The sequence below is a fragment of the Mustelus asterias genome, chromosome 8 (genome assembly GCF_964213995.1).
Source record: "Mustelus asterias chromosome 8, sMusAst1.hap1.1, whole genome shotgun sequence".
NCBI lineage: Eukaryota > Metazoa > Chordata > Chondrichthyes > Carcharhiniformes > Triakidae > Mustelus > Mustelus asterias.
In genome coordinates this window covers 83,196,983-83,222,306 of record NC_135808.1, presented here as the reverse complement: position 1 = coordinate 83,222,306, position 25,324 = coordinate 83,196,983, and the positions used below count along the sequence as shown (strand labels likewise).

Sequence of the window (25,324 nt, the reverse complement as noted above, 5' to 3'; positions counted from 1 at the left end):
GTGGGACCGCACTGGACACAGTGTTCCCATCAGAAAAATATCCTTCAACCACCAATCCTGTGCTTCCTGCCACTCAGCCAATTCTGGATCCAATTTATCACATTCCCTTGGGTCCAATGGGCTCTTACCTTCGCTATCAGTCTTCCATGTGGGACCTTATCAAAAGCTTTGCCAAAGTCCAAGTAGACTATGTCAAATGCATTGCCCTCATCTCCATATCTGGTCACCTCTTCGAAAAATTCAATCAAGTTGGTCAGACACAACCTCCGCTTAACAAAACCAAGCTGACTGTTCTTGATTAATCCCTGCCTCTCCAAATGCAAATTAATTCTGTTTCTCAGAATTGCTTCCAATAATTTTCTCACCACTGAGTCATTAAGTCACTCCTGTCTTAAGTTGTTGATTTTAAATGTGATTTTTCCTTTAATATAAAAATGAAGCATTCATTGCATAAATACTCAAAGGCACGGACTACAGATTTAAATTGCCTGACACAGTTCATTTGTGGATTTGTTGCCTGTGATTGTATATTTCCTGAGCAAAAAGAACATTTTTCTGTGCTATACTACAGATCATATGTTTCTCACATTGGTAGTATGTATTTGAGATTATAAGAGTGTCTCTGAGATAATGGGCCAGACCTTCTGATCAGACGCATGCTGGAGGCATTGGTGTTGACTGCAGAGATCATTGCGTGCTTACATAGGAACAGAAGTAGGCCATTCAGCCAGGGTGGCATAGTGGGTAACACTGCAGCCTCACAGCACCAGGGACCCGGGTTAGATTCCAGGCTTGGCACACTGTGCAGAGTCTGCACGTTCTCCCCGTGTCTGCATGGATTTCCTCCGGGTGCTCCGGTTTCCTCCCATAGTCTGAAAGACATGCTGGTTGGGTGCATTGGCCATGGTAAATTCTCCCTCAGGGTACCCGAACAGGCGCCGGAGTGTGGCGACTAGGGGATTTTCAGAGTAACTTCATTGCAGTGTTAATGTAAGCTTACTTGTTGACATTAATAAATAAACTTAAACTTTAGCCCATCAGGCCTGCTCCACCATTTAATAAGATCATTACTGATTGGACGATTCAATGCCTTTTACCCCCACTATCTCCATAACCATGACCTTTTAGCACAATTTCAGCCGGTTCTTCTGATCCCAGCTGCCGCAGCATTCCCATGGTACAGCCATCTATGGAGAAGTCCAGTAAAGAGGAGCAGGCCAGAGGAAATGCCCCCTTTTTTCAATATGCTGTGTAAGGTAGTTTTTAAAGGTCTCAAGCCTTTCAGTGAGGCTAATGAGTAGCTGGGTGAGTGAGAGTTGTGGGTGAGTTGGTAGTTGATTCAGGGGCATGTCTAGACAGATTGTCTAGTTGTGGTTGTGTGTGGGGTTAGGTAGTCGTGTCAGAGTGGGGTACTCAGGTTGGGACTTGAGTAGTCAGGTTGAGTTGGGTTAGTTGGATTGGGTTGGGAGGGTTGATAGATGAGTCGAAGGGTAGTTGGGTTGAGAGATGTGGACAGAAGCATCAGGGGGCTGGGTGGGGGTGTATGTGTGGAGAGTGGTGGGTTGGTTTTCATTGTTAATCTCTGAGTTAGACCAGAGATTAAACAGTGTAACAATTCTAGGGTATCCGGTTAAATAGTGTATATCTAGCCCAAGCCTCTGACACTGAGATCAGTGTAAGGTACATTCATGGAGGGTCCCGGGCAGTGCGAACAACCTATCAGAAGGTTAAATTTCCTGGGCAATCACAGACAATATCTCCTCAAGGTTCCGACATGCATCATCAAATTAAGTTCAGTTCATCGCTGCCTCCGATACTGGAAGATCTGGCCCAATGTGTTCTGTAATGGTAGTTCTTTGCTAAATGAACTTAAAGTATTCGGTACTCCTGATGTCGCCTCAACTGATTTGCTGCATCATGTGCCTTCTGAGATTCCATTCATTGCAGTGTTTTGTTCTCCCTTCAAGCTTTCCAGCAGAAAAAGTTAATGGTGTGATACGAGAAGGGTTGTTCCAGCATTCACAGAGTGTGAAATATTCCTATTTGAATGATATAAGCTTTTTATTCCCTCTTCCAGAGGGGAAATATCAGGTTTCATTCAGTACCTGCCCTTTCGTAGTATAATTATAATTAGGAGTTCACTGTGGGACCGCAGGCCTGGATCTGTACCCTGCCATTGCATTGCACGTGAATGGGGAGGCAATGGCCCAGTGGTATCATCGCTAGAACATTAATCCAAAAACTCAGCCAATATTCTAGGGCCCTGGGTTCAAATCCTGCCATGGCAGATGGTGGAATTTGAATTCAATAAAAAAAATCTGGAATTAAGAATCTACTGATGACCATGAAACCATTGTCGATTGTCGGAAAAACCCATCTGGTTCACTGATGTCCCTTTAGAGAAGGAAATCTGCTGTCCTTACCTGGTCTGGCTTACATGTGACTCCAGAGCCACAGCAATGTGGTTCACTCTCAATTGCCCGGGGTCAACTAGGAATGGGCAATAAATGCTGGCCAGGCAGCGATGCCTACGTCCCACGAATGAATAAATTTTTTAAAATGTTAATATTCCTGAGAGTGCCCTTGAATAAACAGTGGTTTTCAACCAAAAGTTAGACCATGGAACTAAACAAATGACTCTGGTTGCAGGATGATTTGAAACGTCGCTCTGTATCAATAGATGATACTCCTAGAGGTAGCTGGGCCTGCAGTATTTTTGATCTTAAAAACTCGCTTCCTGATGCGGTTCTTCCAAATCTACTTGATCGATCTCCAATCGAAGAAATAGACCAACAGAACGAAGAACAGAGGAAGGGAAATCGACACAGGGAGCTGTTTGCACTTTATCCAGCACCAGATGAGGTTGGAAAATTATCATGTGTTTATTGGAGATCTCTACCATACAATTTCATATTCTGATCTTTGCCATGTAATGTGTGGTTTTATGTAAATATAAACAGTATTATTTGGCACAAATTAATGTTAATTGACAACTTAATTCAGAAACCATCGGATGGCAGGTGTGGAAAGTAAGAAATATTATACTGATGCAGGAGGAGGTACTGTTCTGAGAGTAGAGGGAGATTTGTTCTACATCTGTCCTGTTCTATGCCTGTCCTGGGAGTATTTGATGTTGACAGTGGATAACCTGAAATAGGAAATGTTCTCACATATTGTAGGGAATGTTGGCACTCTAAAAATTACATTTTGAGGATGCATAACATATATTACAACATAAGCACTAATAATAATCTATGTAGTCGTATGCAATGATATCAGCTAATTTTTTTTCCGCTTTCAATTAAACGATTTCTGTACACTTGTTGCATTAGTACATTGTCACACTTCCTCTTTTTATATAAGAGAATTTTCAACCCTGCTCCCCAGCCTATCACAACCATCCAAACGGATCTTGTGGGTAGTTTGCTGTTCCACACCAAGCACGTGGATTGGGTGCTGCTTCCCAGCTACTTGTGTAGCCAATTTCTTTGAAACAGGCCCATTTGTGGAAATTGGTTTGGGAGTGACTCTGCATTGCTTCCTCCAGCAGTACCCCGGGCAACTTCTGTTCTTGTCAATAGGTCTTTCGCTTTCATTTGGTATTTTTCATTTCCCAATTCCAAGACATACACTTTGGAACTTTGCAAGGAACAAACCCTGGGTGCCAAAGTGGTTAGCACTGCTGCCTCGCAGTGCCAGGGACCTGGGTTCAATTCCCGCCTAGGGTCACTGCCTGTGTGAAGTTTGCATGTTCTCCCCATGTCTGTGTGGATTTCCTCCACAGTTCGAAAGATGTGCTGATTGGGTGCATTGGCCATGCTAAATTCTCCCTCAACGTATCTGAACAGGCGCCAGAGTATGGCGACAAGGGGATTTTCACAGTAACTTCATTGCAGTGCTAATGTAAGCCTACTTGTGATACTAATAATAAACTTATAACTTTAAAACTGTCACACTCACCTGACCCGTTCACTGCATTTGGCTGCAAATTCTTTTAAAATAGTATTGATGGTTCTCCCTCCCACACCCATGCAATTCTCTTTCCCACTCTTTGAAAAAGATCCAATCCCGGAATATTGAGGTGAATTTTATGGCCCCCTGCCAGCGTATTTGATGGTGGGGAGGAGCACATAAAATAAAATGATTTCCTACCCACCACGTTCCTGCCCATCTCCAATCTTTCCCTGTAGAACGGGGGTGGGTAAGGTGCAGGCAGCCTGCCTGCCCTTAAAGCTATTGAGGCCCTTCAGTGGACAATTTATTGCCACATAAAGCCTCATTGTGGTTCTGACACAATTTTGTGACATGGCAAACAGCCTGGCAACTTGCACCGTATGCATTGCTGCTGGACAGGAAGGAGCTGTGTCTCCTTTGGGGGTGGGTCGCATCCTCTGTGGCCATGGGGACACGCATCACTTCTCAACATGGTACCCCTTTGTTCCTCTCCCATTCCCCCAATTTCTCTAACTGGATCCCTATAGTCCCCTTCTCCCACCTTGCATGCTTGAATCTCCAGACACCACCACCACGGTGGCACAGTGGTTAGCACTGCTGCCTCACAGCACCAGGGACCTGGGTTCAATTCCGGCCTCGGGTCACTGTCTGTGCTTTGCACATGAGTTTGCACATTCTCCCCATGTCTGTGTGGGTTTCTTCCAGGTGCTCTGGTTTCCTCCCACAGTCCAAAGATGTGCCGGTTAGGTTGATTGGCCATGCTAAAATTGACCCTAGTGTCAGGGGGATTAGCAGGGTAAAAATGTGGGGTTGCAGGAATAAGGCCTGGGTGGGATTGTGGTCAGTGCAGACTCGATGGGCTGAATGGCCTCTTCTGCACTGTAGGGATTCTATGAATGCCCCCCCCACTCGCCATCCGGCGCATCCACCTCACCAGCCGTACCCTCCCAAAATCCCAGACTTAACTGAAGTCTAGTTCCCACACTCACATCTTCCTCAGGGCTGCTTGTAGTCCCAGCAGTGGTCGCCACTCTTTTCTGGTTCTGCTGGGACTAATGAACTGTTCGCCAATCAGATTAGCTGCCAGCTCTCTCTAGGGTGGTACTTCCTGCCTCCGAGGGCTAGAACTCCCACTCCCAATTAAGACCGCTCCTTGGGTATTATCACTGTTGGGCAGCCATATTTAACACCAGTGAAGGGGACGGGTGATCTGCCCCCCATAAAATCCACCCCATAGTTCATAGACTTCAATAACTCACTGTCCAAATTGATCTTTGACAAAGCTTTTGGTCACTTGTTCTAATAGCTCCTTATATGCCTTGGTCACCGAGTTAATATGGCACAGAAGGTGGCCACCAGCAAATTGAGTCCATGCCAACTCTCTATAGAGCAATCCAATCAGTCCACATTACCCCAGTCTATTCCTATAGCTGCGTAAGTTTATTTCTCCATCACCATCACTCACATAGGTGGTGAGTCCCGGTTCCATTTCAGGTTTGGGACCAAATTATGTTGATTTACGTTCCTGTGAAGCACCTTAGGATGTGTTACTGTGTTCAAGACAATTCCTAAATGCAAGATCTTATTGTGTAAGTCCGATCCTGTGCTGATGCACTTTGTGATGGAGCTCACTGGGCAGCTATCAGGGAGTCCTGGCTGATTTCTGTAGTTATTTTAGCAATGCCAAGACTAATTGCCATAACTCTTAACTGCTGCCCAAGCTAGAAATAAGCTAACATTGAGCGGACAAAGAATTAAACCTTGAACCCTCTGACCTGCATGATTCAATGCCACACAATGCGGTGCATATTCTGTCAGAGCTATTGGAGGGGTCTCTAAAATGGACAAATGAAGAGTGAAATACTTAGCAGATATTTTGTGTCATCTTTCTCAGGAGGTTTCGCCAAACAGTAAATGTTTGTTGATAGGCCCTATACCATTGATGAACTAACTTTTGTGTTTCAAATTGATTGTAGGATGAGCCAATAGAAAGGCACAGTATTCCTGAAGTTCCCAGAGAGCACTTCGGTCAAAGACTGCTTGTAAAATGCTTATCATTGAAGTACGTGCACTTTTTTCATGAAGAGTTGTAAATTTTCAAGTTGTGCATCGTTTAAAAGAATATTCTCTTGCAACTTAAAAAAACCAAATTCTTGTCTTCATAGATTTGAAATTGAAATTGAGCCAATTTTTGCAAGCTTGGCTTTATATGATGTCAGAGAGAAGAAAAAGGTTAGTTTTGTAAATATTTTTTGCCATTCTAGTTCCTCTTTTCCCTCCTGTCCTGAAGATAGTGTGGATTCTGTTAGGATGTGATTCCATTAGCAATACCAGTACCTCTTCCTGTACCTCACCCAAGGAACCTTTCCAATGTGTGGTCAACATAGAATGTGCCAACGAGCTGACGGATTATGTTGTTCAGTTACTCCTGATTCTGTCCATACATTTACATTTATAATTGGGTAGGATTTGAGAGCAGAATCTGTTGCTGATTTTTTTTTTCACCCAGCCCACAGACATTGCAAATTCAGTAACTGGCTTCGTTGAGATCAATCAGTTGAGGATTCAGCTGTGGGATCTTTCTGTTTAGGCTCAGTCCCAGATGAACAGCATCTTTACGAGAAGCTTCAAAGGGATTATTTGAGTAATATTGTTGTGTTTAACACATGTTCTGTGAATATGACTCAGAACAGAGTTCTCTCTCAGGCCAGTTAACATGTAGGTCTGTCTTGGTGCTATTTGTCTTCGTCCCATGGCAAACTGCAGAGAGTTGCAACTCTGATTTATAGTTGCTGACCTAATGTCAATCAAAATTCTTGCAAATGATGTGTGAATAATACAGCATTTGGGCATTATGCTAGCTGTAGATTAATCACAACCAGTGTTTGGATTTGAGCTCTCGTTGAGTTCTTCCTACTGATATAAGGCAGATTCTATTTTCTGTAGACAAATTCACATTGCCTACGAGCAGAAATTTAAAACTTAAAGCCTGAGGTGAATATGCCTCAGATTAACAAGCGATAGCCCTGGACTTGTAGTGCTGGGATTGGTACAGTTCATCATACAGACAGCTTACATTACACTCCAAAGCCTTTGATAAGCAGAAACCATATAGGATAAAGCTATAGAAATGGAAATAAGTTTACACAGAAGAATAAATAAATTAGCAGATAAAAGCAATGCATTGATAAGGCCACAAGTTTCTAAAAGCAAAGTGTTTGAATTCTCAGGATTAAAACACACTCTGGAGACTGCTTGTGGGACTGATGATGGGTGAAGGAAATAGCTCGCATGGCAAAAATGGCTGAGCCATTTGGCTGAATTGGGTTGCTGGGGGTGGGGGTAAGGTACAGTTTTCATCTGAAATGTGAAACCTCTGTTTGCCTTCAAATAGTGATAGGCCTGTTGTACAATTCCTGTATTTTCTGATGGAATGAAAATTTTCCCCCCTTTTCCATTCCTCTCTCTTTTTTGAACTGAATCTTAACATTGATGTTATGTGGCAAGGGCTCATAGCACAAAATTATCACCAGTCTTATACACTAATTGGCAATCAGACTCAGCCAGCCAAATGGTGGCAATTTTATGATTGAAGAAGGTTTTACTGTTGCGATAGGAATTTTCTGTGGTTCGTGAACAAGTTGGGAGATGCACTATAATCTAATTTGTTGTACATCTAACCTGGGAATGTCTGATAGTTACGCAGCATCTTTTTTTAAGATCTCAAGAGTTCCCATTATTTTCAAATAAAATGTTTCCCATTTCCTAGCAGAAATGCTGTTTTATTTACCTGTGACAATCTTTTTTAAAAAATGGTTTATCAGCCTTGTCTACTTTGTGCTGTGAAATTCCAGATGTACAAGTGCTGCTGCCTATTTCTGACCCGTGATTGCAATTTTTTGCAGCTATTTACAAAATTCAGAAATGTAAAACTATCACTTTCTAATTTCTAACATACTTCTTTAAAAAACAGATTTCAGAAAATTTTTTCTTCGATTTGAATTCTGAGCAAATCAAAGGTATGCTGCGACCTCATATTCCACCTGCAGCCATTTCAACACTGGCTCGATCAGCAATCTTCTCAATCACATATCCCTGTCAGGATGTCTTTTTAGTTATAAAGGTAAGAAATTATTTCATTTTGCATTATTTACTCTTCTTCCTGGAAGGTACAGACCGATGCTGATAAATGGTACCACAATTTTTTGTGTGGGAGTCGAGATGGTGAATTCGTTTTGATCTTGTGCTGAGTGACGGGCTTTCCAACCTATGCTTTGTAGCAGAAGTTACTAGAAAGTAACAAGAAGAGGAGAACAGCAGCAACTTACACTTCCCCTTTAACTTAGTAAAAATGCCCAACTCCGGCTGATTACTTGCGCTTCCCCTCAACACTCCCATCCACTATACTCAGCCCCTCGTAGCTCCCATTTTTCAAGGGTGTTCAAGCCAATTGGAGATTTCTGGATTGAAATGATTTTTTTTTTTACAGGAAGAGGACCTTTCTGCCCTGAGTAAATGAGTTCAAATTCCTCCTCTCCCTCTCTAAACACTATCCCTTTGTAATATTACATTTGCACAAGAAATGAGCACCCACACATGCTCAGTCTATCTTTATCTCTCTCCATTGCTGCTGTACTGATGGACTGTTGTCTGACATCCAGTCTTGGATGAGTCTTATTACCTGCAAATTAATGTTGGAAGGATTGAGGCCATTCAGTCATTGCCATAAATTCCATACTATCACCATTGGCTATCCTTCTCCCTGGTCCATGGAATCAAACTGTTCAGAACTTTGCTGTCCTTTTCCTTTATTCATGATGTGGACATATCTGACCAGGCTGGCATTTATTACTCCAACCATCAGCTGCCCTAAAAAAGTGGCAGTGATTGGTGGACTTCTTGAACTGCTGGGAGGTGTCTTTTTAACAACTGAGTGGCTTGCTAGGGTAATATTGAGAGACAACCACATTGGTATGAAACAGGAGTAATAAAAAGGCTACACTGGGTAAGGCACTTGGGTTTCTTCCCATAAAGGATATTCATCAACCAGATGAGTTTATACTGCAATTGGGCAGCTTTGTGTTTACTCTTACTGCTTTCTAGATTTAAACAAAAACAACCTCAATCCAGATTCTCAAGCTCTTGTGGTGGGATTTGAACTTGTGTCCTTTAAGTTATTAGTTCTAGTCCTGTGATATAACCACTAATCTACTGATCCCAAATTGAACTTCTATACTTCTATATCCTTATCTTCTGTAATCACAATGCTGCCTACCTCCAAAGCTGTAACATTGCCAGCCTCTTTTCCTTTATCTGTGGCTAAAACCATCATCCATGCCTTTTGTTACCTCCAGGCTTGATTGTTCCATTGCTCGCTTGTCTGACCTCCAATTCTTCACTGTTCGTAAACTTCAGCTTCTCCAAAACTCTTGTTTTCCTAGCCTGCATCATATCCAATCTGCCATTGCTCTTTATAAAGTCCATCAAGCCTCAAATTTACAGTTTTACAGTTGGCATTTAAATCTCTCTGTGGTGTTGCCTCTCCTTACTTCTGTAATCTCCTGCCCAGCACTACTATTTCATATGTTGTTCCCATAACCCTGCAGTCTTCCTTTTCAGGAAATTGGATTATTATCTGTAAAGGAAGATTACAGGGTGAAGGAGAGTGAATGGCACAAGCTGAATTGCTCATTCGGAGAGCTGGTACAGGCATGACGTGCCTCCTTCAGTGCTGTAACAATTCTGTGACTTCATCTCCCTGTTTGGGGTGTGTGCTGTCAGCCATCCACGTTCCACTCTGAAATTATTTTCTTCAACCTCTCCACCTACCGCTGCTGCCTCAACAACCAACTTTAACCTTACCTCTTGAGTCAGCCTTCTTTGATCATCACTCCTAATGAACCAAACACCACATTGAAGTTGTAACTTAGATGCAAGTTGTTGATGATGATATTGAATACTAAGCTGATTTCACTAAATCGTCAGTGATCTCTTAACAGTATAATGTAAATTATGAAACTTTTAAGTACAACGATAAGCTGTAACTGAAAAGGACATGTACCTGGTTGTTACAAATGTTTCTTTCCTGTGTTTTCTTTCAGCTGGAGAAAGTCCTGCAGCAAGGAGATATTGGTGAATGTGCAGAACCGTACATGATCTTCAAAGAATCTGACACGACCAAAGTAAGAACCTTTCAGAGGTATTTTGGAACTGTTAAGAATTAATATTTAGCAGTGATTACAAAGGAAAATTAATTTGTGTTGCCAAATCCAATTGATCAATGATAACTTTGTTCCATTTTTAACAAGTTCGTGTTTTTTTTGTGTGCTGGATGGAGGGAAGGTAGACCATGTTAGATGGCTGACTTGCAAGATTGAGTTGTACCTTTTAAGAATAGTATAGGGCTACTATAGGAGTAGGAGTTTTGTTTCAGTCTGTGTTGTAGAGAATTTGCTCTTAATTATGTCAACTTTTTTTGTTACAGAACAAGGAAAAGTTGGAGAAGCTAAAGAGCCAGGCGGAGCAGTTTTGCCACAGACTGGGGAAGTATCGCATGCCTTTTGCTTGGACTGCCATACATCTAATGAATATTGTTAACAGTGCAGGAAGCCTGGAGCGAGACAGTACCGACTCGGAGATAGGGGCAGGAGGTGAAGACCTTTTCCAGAATATTTTTTGTTATAAACTGTAACAACAATGCTTCTGTCTGTATTTGTATATTTATCATTTGGTAGTCTTTCCTTGCTCTTTAAATTGAGGGATGCCTGAGCTTTGAATGTAATCATTTTTGATACTCAATATCAGCAACAAGGTCTGGCATAGCACAACTTTGATGCCAAGCTAGGCTCCCTCTAATAAGCCCCAAGATCAAAAGAGCACTTGAAATGCACCAGTGTATATTTTTCTATTTCCCACATTAACCATGTTGGCCTCCAAGTCACAATTTCAAATGGGACACTGTCCCATCAACTTGGATTAAATTTGAACCCAGCACACCACACCACACCTATGCACTTCTAAGCACACCACAGCTACGGGTTCCCCTTTATCTACCTTGCATGTTACTTCATCAAAAAAGCATGATTTCCTTTTCACAAATTGTGATTAAGTATCCTGCTATAACCCCCTTATTAAAGGATTCGAGCATTTACCCTGTGATAGATGTTAGGCTAACTGGCCTGCTTTCTGCCTCCCTCCTTTCTTAAATAAAGGTATTAAATTAGCTATTTCCCAATCCGCTGGAACTTTTCCAGAATATAAGGAATTTTGGAAGATTATGATCAATGCCCCTGCTGTCTTTGCCGCCACTTATTTTATGACCCGAGGATGCAGGCCATCTGGTCCTGGGGATGAGTCAGCCTTTAAGTCTACTAGTTTTCCTGGCGATGGTGATTGCTTTAAGTTCATCCCTCTCTATCACCTCTTGATTTTCAAGAATCTTTGAGAAATTTTTTAAATCTTTAGTACCTTCATTTATTTAAATAATTTTCATGAAACAGAAGGACAGTGACCTAACACTCAGTCAGCACTTTAGTAAGGCTACTGATCGGGTTTTGACATGTATCATAATGGCTGCTTTTGCATGACAGATGCAATTTAGGCATGAATACCTATGACTTAGAGCATTGCAAAATGGCCACATCAAATTTCATACTGACTTGCACCGGCACATACTCTGACAAAGCAGAGCTTCCTGCACATGCATTTGAACATAGGGCTATGTTGCTACAAAGAGCTAATTGACTTGATAGCTTTTAATTAATTTTAATAATATAGAAGGAGCTTCATTCTTAATCAGGTTTGTAAAGATGGCTTTGGGGCAGTATCACTACAATCAGTGTAGAGCTTTATGCATGGATTGGCAGTCAGTGTAAGATGGCAGTCAAGAAAATGGAATAAGTTACGAGTTATGTTACTAAATCATTTGAATTCAAAAGTTCCAGATGACATAACAAAGCTGTATAGTGCTGTGGGTAGGCTTGAATGCAACTTTGGTTTCCAAGGTAAGGTTTATAAGTTGTGCAGAGGAGAGGAATAAAGATGATTTCTGGTGTTGGAGGGGTGAAATATGTATGAAAAAAGACCTGATAATGATCACTGAAGTGAAGTTGTAGACCAACTGGAGATACTTAATATTGTAGAGAGATAATATTTTCAGATATGTCAGAGCAGCAAGACGAGAATGAAGACTTAACTTTCATGAACGGTGGGTTTAGTTATTGGGAGTTATTTGGGAAGTGTGTCCTTTGGATAAGATGTTAAACCAGGGTCTTATCTGCTGATTCTGTTGGTTCAATTAGATGTTTAAGTTCCTCAGACAATATTTGGAGAAAACAGAAGGGATTCTCAAAGTTCTCCTGGCCAACAGTTTGCCTCAAAAAAAACCACTGAACGTCCATTACATTGTTTACAGGATATTGCTATTGGTTGCCTTGCTTTGTCTGCAGCAGTCATTGAACAGTTAAGGATATTTCTGAAAGATTTGTTAGGAACATAGGAAAATAGAAAGTAAAAGCAGGATTAAGCTATTTGGCCCTTCAAGCCGCCTTCGCTATTCAATAAAAACATGGCTGATCTGGTTAGAAATATAGAAAATAGGAGTGGGAGTAGGCCATTCAGCCCTTCTTGCCTGCTCCACCATTCATTAAGATCTTGGCTGATCATCCAACTCCCTATGCCACCTTCCTCCCATTTCCTTTGATCTTCTTACCCCAAGAGCTATATCTAACTCTTTCTTGAAAACTTACAATGTTTTGACCTCAACTGCTTTGAGTGATAGAGAATTCCACAAGCATGCCACTATCGGGGTGAAAAAAATTCTCCTCATCTCAGTCCTAAAAGGTTTACCTCGTATCCTTAGACTATGACCCCTGGTTTTGTCCACGTCCATCATTGAGAACAACATCCTTCTTGCTTCTACCCTGTCCAGTCCTGTTAGAATTTTACAGGGTTCTATGATACTCCCCTCATTTTTCTAAACCCCAGCTAAGAAAATGCTAACCGACTCAATCTCTCCTCATACATAGAACATAGAACAGTACAGCACAGAACAGGCCCTTCAGCCCCCTCCTCTAAGTCATCAGTCCCACCATCCCAAGAATCAGTTTTGTAAACCTACTCTGTACTCCCTCTATAGCAAGAACATCCTTCCTCAGATAAGACAAAAGCTGCACACAATATTCCAGGTGTGGTCTCATCAAGACCCTGTATAACTGCAGCCAGTCATTCCTGCTCATATACTCGAATCCTTTCACCATGAAGGTCAACATACCATTTGCCTTCTTTACTGCCTGCTGCAATTGCATGCTTACCTTGAGCAGCTGGTATATGAGGACATCCTGGCCTTGTTTGTACATTCTCCTCTCCCAATTTATAGCCATTCAGATAATAATCTATCTTCCTGTTTTTGCTACCAAAGTGGATAACCCAACATTTAACCGCATTACACTGCATCTGCCATGCATTTGCCCATCCACTCAGCTTGTCCAAATCATGCTGAAACATCTTTGAATCCTCACACTTCACCCTCCCACCCAGCTTTGTGTCATCTGCAAATGTGGAGATATTGCATTTAGTTTCCTTGGCTGGAGAGGCAGCATGGTTGCACAGTGGTTAGCACTGCTGCCTCACAGCGCCAGGGACCTGGGTTCAATTCAGGCCTCTGGTGACTGTGTGGAGTTTGCATGTTCTCCCGTGTCTGCGTGGGTTTCCTTCGGGTGCTCCGGTTTCCTCCCACAGTTCAAAGATGTGTGGGTTAGGTTGATTGGCCAAGCTAAATATGTTGAGTTAAGGGGATATGGCCTGGGTGAGCTTGTTGTTGGTGCAGGCTTGATGAGCAGAATGGCCTCCTTCTGCACTGTAGTAATTCTATGATTCTAAATCATTAATATATATTGTAAATAGCCGGGGTCCCAGCACTGATTCCTGTGGTACCCCATTAGTCACTAATTGCCATTTGAAAAATGATCCGTTTATTCTTACCCTTTGGTTCCTGTCTGTCAACCAGTTTTCTATCCATCTCAATTCACTATCCCAATACCATGCACTTTAATTTTACACACTAATTTATTTATGTGGTACCTTGCCAAAAGTCTTCTGAAAGTCCAAATAAATCACATCCAATGGCTCCCCTTCATCAGGTCTACAAGTTACATCGTGAAGAATTCCAGTAGATTTGTCGAGCATGATTTCCCTTTTGTAAATCCATGCTGACTCTATCTGATTCTACCACTGTTTACCAAGTGCTCTGCTATAAAATCTTTGATAATGGACTCCAGAGTTTCTCCCAGTACCGGCATCAGGCTATAATTCCCTGTTTTTCCTCTACCTCCCTTTTAAAATAGTGGGGTTAAATCAGCTACCCTCCAATCTGTATGAACTGTTCCAGAGTCTACAGAATCTTGGAAGATGACTACCAATGCTTCCACTATTTCTCAGGCCACTTCCTTCAATCCTCTGGGATGTAGATAATCAGGCCCTGGGGATTTTTCAGCCCTCAATCCCATCAGTTTCCCCAACATCATTTCTCTACTTATGCTGATTTCCTTCAGTTCCTCCCTCTCATTAAACCCCGTGATCCCCAACATTTCTGATATGTTACTTGTGTCCTCCTTTGTAAAGACAGAACCAAAGTATTTATTTAATTGGTCAGCCATTTCTTTGTTCCCCATTCTAAATTCCTTGTTTCTAACTGTAAGGGACCTACATTTGTCTTCACCAATCTTTTTCCCTTCACATACTGACAGAAATTTATACAGTAAACCTTTATGTTCCCTGCAAGCTTACTCTTGTGCTCTATTTTCCCCTTCTTAATCAATCCCTTTGTCCTCCCTTGTTGAATTTTAAACTGTTCCCAATCCTTCTGTTACTTTTTTCTGGCCAATTTGTATGCCTCTTCCTTCGATCTAATACTATCTCTAATTTCCCTTGTAAGCCATTGGGTTTGGCCACTTTACTCATTTTACTTTTGCACTAGACAGGAGTAAACAGTTGTTGCAGTTCACCCACGCACTTTGAATGTTTGCCTATCCACCACCATACCTTTAAGTAATGTTTCTCAATTCATCATAGCCAATTTGTGCCTCATACCATAATCTCCTTTATTAAGATTCAGATCCCTCATCTCAGAATCAACTATGTCACACTCCATTCTGATGAAAAATTCAACATATTATGATCATTCATCCCCAAGGAGTTTCGCTCACCTAGATTGCCAATTATTAATTACATATTAGACAATACCCAGTCTAGAATGGCCTGTTCTCCAGTTGGTTTCTCAACGTATTGGTCCAGAAAACCATCCAGTACACACTCCAGGAATTCCTCCTCTATGATATTGTGACTAATTTTATTTGCCCAGTCTTTGTGCAGATTCAAGTAATCCATAATTACAGATGTTCTTTTATTGCATGCATCTCTAATTTCCTGTTTAATGCCATTCCCAGCATCAACCATAGTTTGGGAGTCTATATACAACCTCTACTAATGTTTTTTGCCCTTGGTGTTTCTCAGTTCTACCTATACAGATTCCCCATCATCAGAACTAATATCCTTTTTCATTATTGCGTTCATTTCTTCTTTAATGAGCAATGCAACTCCACCGCCTTAATCTTTTTGTCTGTCCTTCCTAAATACTGAATACCCCTGGATGTTCAATTTCGTCCCTGGTCACCCTGCACTCATGTCTCCGTAATCCTAACTATATCAAACCCGTTTATATCTATTCGCATGATTAATTCATCCCCTTTTTTGCAGATGCTCCGCGTGTTAAGGCACAAAGCCTTAAGGCTTGTCTTTTTAACATTACCTGTCCCTTTCTCACTATTTTTCACTGTGGCCTTGTTTGATTCTGGCCCTTGATTTCTCTGCTTGTCACTTTTCTGTGGTCTCAACTTCACCTTCCTATTATAGGAAAGATGTGGAAGTGTTGGAAAGGGTGCAGAGGAGATTTACCAGGATGTTGCCTGGTATGGTGGGAAAATCGTATGAGGAAAGGCTGAGGGGCTTGAGGTTGTTTTCGTTAGAGAGAAGAAGGTTAAGAGGTGACTTAATAGAGGCATACAAGATGATCAGAGGATTAGATAGGGTGGATAGTGAGAGCCTTTTTCCTCGGATGGTGTTGGCTAGCACGAGGGGACATAGCTTTAAATTGAGGGGTGAGAGATATAGGACAGATGTTAGAGGTAGGTTCTTTATTCAGAGAGTAGGAAGGGCGTGGAATGCCCTGCCTGCAGCAGTGGTGGACTCGTCAACATTGAGAGCGTTCAAGTGGTTATTGGATAAACATATGGATGATATTGGAATAGTGTAGATTAGAGGGGCTTTAGATTGGTACCACTGGTCGGCGCAACATCGAGGGCCGAAGGGCCTGTACTGCGCTGTTATGTTCTATGTTCCTGTCTGCCCCCCCATAAACCTGGACTCCCTTCTACCAAACACTTATCTAACTCAGCCATGAATAAATTAATAACCAAGCTTCCACTGCTTTCTGGGGTAGAGAATTCCACAGGCTAGCAACGCTTTGAAAGAAAAGTAAATATCCTCATCTTTGTATTAAAAAGGATAACTTTTTTTAACGGTGTCCCTTTGTTTTAGTCTCCTTCACAAAAGAAAACATCTTTCAGGTATCCATCCTACTAAATCCCCTCAGGGATTTTCAATGAGGTCATCTCTTATTCTTCTAAACTTCAATGGTATAGGCCCAACTAATGCACTATATGAATGGAAGCCTTTCTGAAATTCACATTAACTTATTGTGTGACCTTCAAACCAGTTATAGTGGCTTTTGTGTGTTGTTTCAACATGAATGTGGAATGAATTGATATAGTAACAACTATATAATTGGTTTATAGGGTGCATTCTTAAATGTTAGCAATGTAAAAGCACATCTATTTAAAGCAAATAATTTTAGAAAGTAATGATCGGTGCCTGCACTGGTAAGCTATGCTGCAGTAACCATTTACGTACCACTTTGACCCTCAAATGAAACATGAATAGGATGAGAATGGAAGGATACGGACTCTGTAAGTGCATACAGTTTTAGTTTAGGCAGGCATCATGATCGATGCAGGCTTGGAGGGCTGAAGGATCTGTTCCTGTGCTGTACTTTTCTTTGTTCTTTGTTATACTTGCTTTTGTGGTAGAAAGTTATTTAACACTTGATTGTTGCAGCACAAGAGTCAGCCTACCAAGTCAAGTGTCATCCTCACATGAACCACCTAATCTAATCTAATCTTTCTGCTCACTTCCCATCCCTATTTTTATGTTTTTCAACTATGAAATTAACTTTGAAAAGAATTAAAGTACTGTTTCAACAAAAGTCTGTCACACAAATTACAGTTTCAAAATAACCTGTGGGTACAAGTCTATACTGTCCCATTAAAATTATTTATTATGTGTGCACTTGTCAAGCTTCATTAATCAGTGGAAACAATCTAACATTATTTACATTAGCATTGCCCTTGCTAATTTTAGACCTCGAGCAGGTCACCATTATCCTTTTGATTTGAGTTGTTGAAATGTTGTAAAGTTTTTTCGAAAAGTTAACTACCACTCACCTGATGAAGGACTCACCTGATGAAGGAGCAGCACTCCGAAAGCTTGTGATTCCAAATAAACCTGTTGGACTTTAACCTGGTGCTGTGAGACTTCTTACTGTGCCCACCACAGTCCAACGTCAGTACCTCCACATCATAACTACAACTAAATATAGAAACTCTTAGGCTGCAAGTTTAATAACATTATAAAATAATGTTGCATTGTACGCAACTTAACAATTTACAATTTCTCAGGGTAACTTTGAAATTTTGGCAGAAACCGAGGGAAAATGGCATATCATATCTCTGGCTGCTGGCGGTTATGGCAGGAGATCAGGAGAAACTCTGGAAATTTTGGACGATCTAGTATACATTGGTATACTAGTTATTGAGTTATGACCTCAGCCTGACTCTAACATGAAGCCTCGTGGGACTTTGTCCTTCAGGGAATCTTATTCAATTTGCAGAAATGCCTACCCTGAGGAAGTTCTGCTCTTCTCTCCGACAGTATTCCTGTTTCTCTCTTTTACCCTGTCCACCTTCATTGCTTTCCGTTTCCCTCCTGGTGTTCGACAAGGTGTTTACCAAAACTCAATATTCTTATTTTTATTTTTCCACTTCTAAAATCTCGCTTCCCATCTTGTTTTCCAACCCCCCACCCCACTGGTCAACTGCCACATTCCTCAGGTTGTCCTTTGGCACTCTACACTTTTATTCTGCAATTCACATATTCTGATTTCTTAATTCGCACCATTCGCAACCTTTTTTATCACCAGTTACATTCCCTTTGTATTTTTGTCTATGCCAGTCCTATTGATTACAGGCCCCCCTCCACCCTCATAGTATAAATCTTGCCCAATTTTCCTTGTCTTCAGCTCTGACGAAGGGTCATCCAGACTCAAAACGTTGGCTCTATTCTCTCTCCACAGATGCAGTCAGACCTGCTGAGATTTTCCAACATTTTCTGTTTTTGTTGCATTTTGTATCAGGTTGGTTTCAGGATTCTGGATGCACTTGTATACGTAATGTTGTAACTGTTTTACATTGACATTACAGTCACAATGTCAACAATAATCCACTGCCACACAACCAAAAATATAAAAACAAAAGTCAGCACCATTAGAATGGCTGCTTGAAATTGAAATGCGGGGACTTCCAGTGATCCTTCCTGGGTGAAGCTCCCATAAGTACAAGTACGCTTGCGCATGCACACACACACACCCTTTATGTCTCTGTGGTAAATGCACATAAGAACATAAGAACATAAGAAATAGGAGCAGGAGTAGGCCATCTAGCCCCTCGAGCCTGCCCCGCCATTCAATAAGATCATGGCTGATCTGACGTGGATCAGTACCACTTACCCGCCTGATCCCCATAACCCTTAATTCCCTTACCGATCAGGAATCCATCCACCCGCGCTTTAAACATATTCAGCGAGGTAGCCTCCACCACCTCAGTGGGCAGAGAATTCCAGAGATTCACCACCCTCTGGGAGAAGAAGTTCCTCCTCAACTCTGTCTTAAACCGACCCCCTTTTATTTTTATTGCTTCATCTGTTAAGCAATGAATAAAAAGAAATAGAACTTGCCTTTACATACTGTTTACAGATTTTTGAAATCTCTTTTAAAGTCCTTCATGCAGTATATTATCTTTGAGTACAGTTTTGATGGTGCTGTAGACAAATGCAGTTGCTGTTCTGCAACAACATTGTGTAGCAAACCACGAGATTTTTTTGGTTTTTGGTCAAATGAATAGAAGGAGGAATGTCGGCTAGATTAGAAGGAGCACTCCTGGCTTCACTTAATGCTGTGGGATTTCTAGCATTCATATGAGCTGAAAGAATTGGCTTATAGGATCTCAGTTATAGGATCCCATTGGACAACCAGAACTCTTAGTACTGTACTGAAGTATCAACCTAGATTATGTTCTGGGTGTGAGGCTTAGACTCTCATTTTCATTCCCAGAAAGAGGAGCACTATCACTTCAAGCAAAGCAGTCTTGTTTGGGAGGGAATTTGGCCTTGCTGCTGGGAGAAACACATAAGTTGGTTTTGTGTGATAGGGTGGTCAGGTTTGGCTATGATGTTTTCACTGACAAATAACCTTCTGGCACTTCTTATTTTCACTCACCAAGAATGGCTGCTGCTTGTGCGGGTAATTCGACATTGCAAACTTATTCCAGTTTGCAGGAGCAAGGGGCACTGACATGTTTGTTTAACTGGTGTGACACTATTTTCTGATAGAGCGGAAGGGTTCTTGGTCAGAAAGGAGGAATTCTGGTCTTGTCGGAAGGCGGTCTCTTGAACGAACGACTAGCGGAGATGAATCGTGTAACCTTTCGAGCTTCAGACCAGCCACGCTGACTGTCACAAACTTCTTCAAACAGGTAACTGAAATAAATGCATATCGTATCGGATTCAAACCACCTGTGATATCAATGTATAATATATGAAATAGAACTTGCGTACCTTACATCCCTCCTTTGTCACCCCACCTCCACCTCACGGCAATGTCTAGGAGGGAGATCGCCTGAGCGATGAAGATTTGTATAAATTTCTTGCTGATATGAGAAGGCCTTCATCTGTTTTGCGGAGACTACGACCAATCACAGGCAAGTTATTTTTTTTTTAAAGTGTTTGCTTTCTTGTCTGGCATTTCCCTCAATGTTTTAAATGTGGGTGAAAGCACTACTGGGTGTGGGGCTGAACTGTCCAGTTATTCTCAGCAAAGGAAGTGATTGTAGCAGTTTGATTGGCTTCATTTGTCTTGATGAGGTTGAAGTAAATGAGCCCGACTCCTTGCTCTTGATCAGAAACCATTGATCAGACAAAGCCCCCTTCCGGAAAATAGTCTGCTGACTCACTTTGGCCATTCAGATGAAGTGCAAAATGAGAAAAACAGGATTCTGAATTTGCGGAAATGAGAAAAAGGTGGGGGAAGGAACGGGACACTTGCCTGTGACTGAAAATATCAAAGGCTCAGTGATCTTGGCAAACTATTCCTGACTGAACCATAGAATCCATACAGTACGGAAGGAGGCCATTCAGCCCATCTTGTCTCCACCAACTCTCTGAAAGAGCATCTTACCCAGGCCCACCCTTGTGCCCTATATCCATAACCCCACGCATTTACCATGGCCAATCCACCTAACCTGCACAACTTTGGATTGTGGGAGGAAACCGGAGCACCCGAAGGAAACCCACGCTGACATGGCAAGAACGTGCAAACTCCTCACAGTCACCTGAGGCTGGAACTGAATCTGGGTTCCCTGGCGCTGGGAGGCAGCAGTGCTAACCACTGTTGACAGGAATGTAGATAATTTAATGTGTGAGTGAATCTTAAGATTGAGAATGTAGCTAACTAAAGGAGCTGGACCTAACACTGAGTAATGCAGAAACGATTGAGATGACTCAGTCACATACCTCCCACTGACTGGTCCTTGTGTGGTTCAGGCAGAGGTCAATGAGCAGGTTGCTATTCTGTTTTCGTTCGTGGGAAATATTCAGCAGCTAAAATTAAAACAGAAAATGCTGGAACTGCAAAGCCAGGGTCTATCCACATCTGGAAGGGAAAGATTACATTTTCGAGTGGAATCCTTCATCATAAATATTATTCACAATGTTAATTGTCTAATTTCTGAGAACATCTTCCCCCTCTCCCACTGTATTGAATCTCATTTGCACCACTCCTCTTTTCTTCCTTATCACCAGTATTCACAATCATGGCTGACCATGTGAGGCCACTGTTTCAGCTTGCTCCTAACCCATCAAACTAATCTTCTCTTGGTCTCTCTCTGCCCAGCGATGTTCAAGACTTCTGTGATGCTCTCTGTTTGGCTCTGATGAACAAAGAAAAGTACAGCACCGGAACAGGCCCTTCGGCCCTCCAAGCCTTTGCCGATCCTGATGCCCTAATTAAACTAAAAAAAAAACTGTCTGCCCTTACCCGGTCCGTATCCCTCCATTCCCTCCCTATTCATGTACCCATCCAGATGTCTCTTAAATGTTGCTATTCTGCCTGCTTCCTCCAATGCCACCTTTTTCAAATGCTGACTGAAAAGTTCACCAGTTCCAGAATTTTTAAGCTTTTAGCTCAGAGTTACGACACTTAGTTTTATTTGTGCCTTATAATCTCAGACAGTTTTAAAAAAGAAAATTTCAGGAAAAAAATTAATTAAAATCTTATCTGTTTATTTTTTCCTTAGAACTTTTTATCATTTCGTTAACATTTGATTTTTTTTTGTGTTGCTATCTAAATGCAGCTCAGCTGAAAATAGATATCTCTCCGGCTCCAGAAAATCCCCATTATTGCCTGACTCCCGAATTACTACAAGTTAAACCTTACCCCGATACTAGAGTCAGACCAACGAAGGATATCCTGGAATTTCCATCAAGGGATGTATATGTGCCATACACCACATACAGGTGAGAAAAATAGTGATATTGTTTAATCGGTATTATGTACAATTAATTCTCATGGTTTAAAAAAAAGGACAGTAAGAAGTCTCACAACACCAGGTTAAAGTCCAACAGGTTTATTTGGTAGCAAATACCATAAGCTTTCGGAGCACAGCTCCTTCGTCAGATGGGGTGGATATCTGTTCTCCAACAGTGCACAGACACAGAAATCAAGTTACAGAATACTAACTAGAATGCAAATCTCTACAGCCAGCCATGTCTTAAAGGTACAGATAATGTGGGTGGAGGGAGCATTCAACACAGGTTAAAGAGATGTGTATTGTCTCCAGACAGAACAGCTAGTGAGATTCTACAAGCCCAGGAGGCAAGCTGCAGGGGTTACTGATAATGTGACATAAATCCAACATCCCGGTTTAGGCCGTCCTCATGTGTGCGGAACTTGGCTATCAGTTTCTGCTCAGCGACTCTGCGCTGTCGTGTGTCGTGAAGGCCGCCTTGGAGAACGCTTACCTGAGGATTTGCTCGGATGAGGAGGATCGCAACAGACACCTCCAGACGCTGAAAGATGCCCTCATAAGAACAGGATATGGCGCTCGACTCATCGATCAACAGTTCCGACGCGCCACAGCGGAAAACCGCACCGACCTCCTCAGAAGACAAACACGGGACACGGTGGACAGAGTACCCTTCGTCGTCCAGTACTTCCCCGGAGCGGAGAAACTACGGCAACTCCTCCGGAGCCTTCAACATGTCATTGATGAAGACGAACATCTCGCCAAGGCCATCCCCACACCCCCACTTCTTGCCTTCAAACAACCACGCAACCTCAAACAGACCATTGTCCGCAGCAAACTACCCAGCCTTCAGGAGAACAGTGACCACGACACCACACAACCCTGCCACAGCAACCTCTGCAAGACGTGCCAGATCATCGATACGGATGCCATCATCTCATGTGAGAACACCATCTATCAGGTACACGGTACCTACTCTTGCAACTCGGCCAACGTTGTCTACCTGATACGCTGCAGGAAAGGATGTCCCGAGGCATGGTACATTGGGGAAACCATGCAGACGCTACGACAACGGATGAATGAACACCGCTCGACAATCACCAGGCAAAACTGTTCTCTTCCTGTGGGGGAGCACTTCAGCAGTCACGGGCATTCAGCCTTGGATCTTCAGGTAAGTGTTCTCCAAGGCGGCCTTCACGACACACGACAGTGCAGAGTCGCTGAGCAGAAACTGATAGCCAAGTTCCGCACACATGAGGACGGCCTAAACCGGGATGTTGGATTTATGTCACATTATCAGTAACCCCCACAGCTTGCCTCCTGGGCTTGTAGAATCTCACTAGCTGTTCTGTCTGGAGACAATACACATCTCTAACCTGTGTTGAATGCTCCCTCCACTCCACCCATCTGTACCTTTAAGACCTGGCTGGCTGTAGAGATTTGCATTCTAATTAGTATTCTGTAACTTGATTTCTGTGTCTGTGCACTGTTGGAGAACAGATATCCACCCCATCTGACGAAGGAGCTGTGCTCCGAAAGCTTATGGTATTTACTACCAAATAAACCTGTTGGACTTTAACCTGGTGTTGTGAGACTTCTTACTGTGCTTACCCCAGTCCAACGCCGGCATCTCCACATTAAAAAAAAGGAACAGTGAGGTGAGGGCAGCACTATACAATTCCATCCTCTCATTTTCCCAATGTTAGTTGTACACAAAATGTTTGGTCACGTGCTGCCTCTGACAATTAAGAATCTGAAACATTTGAGATGACATTTGCAGTTCAGGGCAGTGGATCCTTCTTTGTTACAGTTAATCTTATTGAACAACAGGGGGCAGTAATCCTTTTTTCTCTTTGCACCAGCAATGATTCAGTGAATGAAGTCAATGTAAAATTGTAAGTATAATAAAATCAAATGTGCAATGAAATTGGTATCCAAATTAACCTCGTCAGCTTTAATCCCAACTTGTGTAAACCCACCTTTCAGTGCAGTGTGACCAGTTCTATGGGCTGTATGGTCTGTGCAGTTTTGGTTAAAGCTGATAAAGAAAGCTTGGATATTGCTTTTACACCAGGATTTTGAGATTGTTGTATTTGCATCATTTGTCTGTAATGACATTTTTTTAGAATTTTTAGAATTGTGGTTCTTGCCAGGGTGACTGTCCTAGATTTTGATTTGATTTGATTTATTGTCACATGATTTGTATACAGTGAAAAGTATTTTTCTTGCACGCTATACAGACAAAGCATACCGTTCATAGAGAAGGAAAGGAGAGAGTGCAGAAGGTAGTGTTAGAGTTATAGTTAGGGTGTAGAGAAAGATCAACTTAATGTGAGGTAGGTCCAAATTGTTATTTGGGAAGAAATTCTAAATAGACAAGTGTAAATTGTAGGATGACAAGATTGGAATCAGTATGTCTAGGTGCTTGATGATCTTGATGGTGATTATTATCCAGTTATAACCCATAGAGGTATGATTCCAGTCCTTATCTGACAATCCAATGGGATCACTGGATGGCTATCTGAAGTGGAAACCTTCATCTTTCAAACTCACCTTTTCCTTTTTACCCTTTTTTCACGACCATATAAGTGTACCTGTATCTCTTTCCTACATGAGGAATGCTATAACTTTTGAATTGTTATTTGGGAAGAAATTTGAAGTAGACAAGTGTGAATTGTAGGGTGACCAGATTAGGTGCTTGATGATCTGATGAAGAATTCTGCTTGAAATGTTACACTTTTCTTTCCGTTGTTGTGCACATCTGCTTTTATTTTTGGCATTCAAAGTTTTTCTTTTTTTAATCTCTTAAGGGTTGTTTATTGCCCAATGAAAGTTTAAATTAAATCACAGTGCTATGTCTCTCTTAAGGATCAGTCCTTTTGTAAATTTTCATTTTTACAAAAAGGAAGAACTTATTACACTGTAATGTCACTGTATAAGGATGCCTTGTAAAAGGGCTTAACCAGATCAGGAAAGTCATGTTTTTACTGTGTAAAGGAAAAACTAAATATAGCTGACCACAATTAGATAACAGGATCGATAAAATGTGAAATAAATTTAAACAAATGTTTGTGGCATTATCAATAAACAAATTAATAATTTTCTAATTTCTCAAACATGGGCTGTAATTAATTAGAATCGATATTGAAGCAGAAGTAGAGATTTTCTAAATGATTAAAAAATTTCACAGACAACAAAAATAATTTTCAAAGATTTTTTAATCATTGTACCTTTGATAAACTTTATAAAAGGTAAAGGTTCATTAACATGTTGCAATCATAATACTTATAAACTGGTAAGTTGACTTGGTAAGTATTTCAGTAATCATGGAACAGTTGTAATTTTAGAACATAAAACATTGGTTGGTAAGAACAGAAAAAGGCCAAAGGCATTATGTCTGGTTC

General features: G+C 41.6%; 1 protein-coding gene across 4 annotated transcripts in view; it reads left to right on the top strand.

Moving 5' to 3' along the window:
* The window catches only part of dock7 (dedicator of cytokinesis 7), a 161,137-nt gene that overhangs the window by 23,027 nt on the left and 112,786 nt on the right, over positions 1-25,324 (top strand). For all 4 annotated transcript variants that reach the window (XM_078218392.1, XM_078218390.1, XM_078218389.1 and 1 more), the window contains exons 6-14: positions 2,650-2,862; positions 5,931-6,016; positions 6,120-6,186; positions 7,928-8,077; positions 10,056-10,136; positions 10,439-10,604; positions 19,732-19,874; positions 20,006-20,099; positions 21,750-21,912. In XM_078218392.1, coding sequence (XP_078074518.1) covers positions 2,650-2,862; positions 5,931-6,016; positions 6,120-6,186; positions 7,928-8,077; positions 10,056-10,136; positions 10,439-10,604; positions 19,732-19,874; positions 20,006-20,099; positions 21,750-21,912 — 1,163 coding nt within the window. The remainder of the gene's footprint in view (positions 1-2,649; positions 2,863-5,930; positions 6,017-6,119; positions 6,187-7,927; positions 8,078-10,055; positions 10,137-10,438; positions 10,605-19,731; positions 19,875-20,005; positions 20,100-21,749; positions 21,913-25,324) is intronic.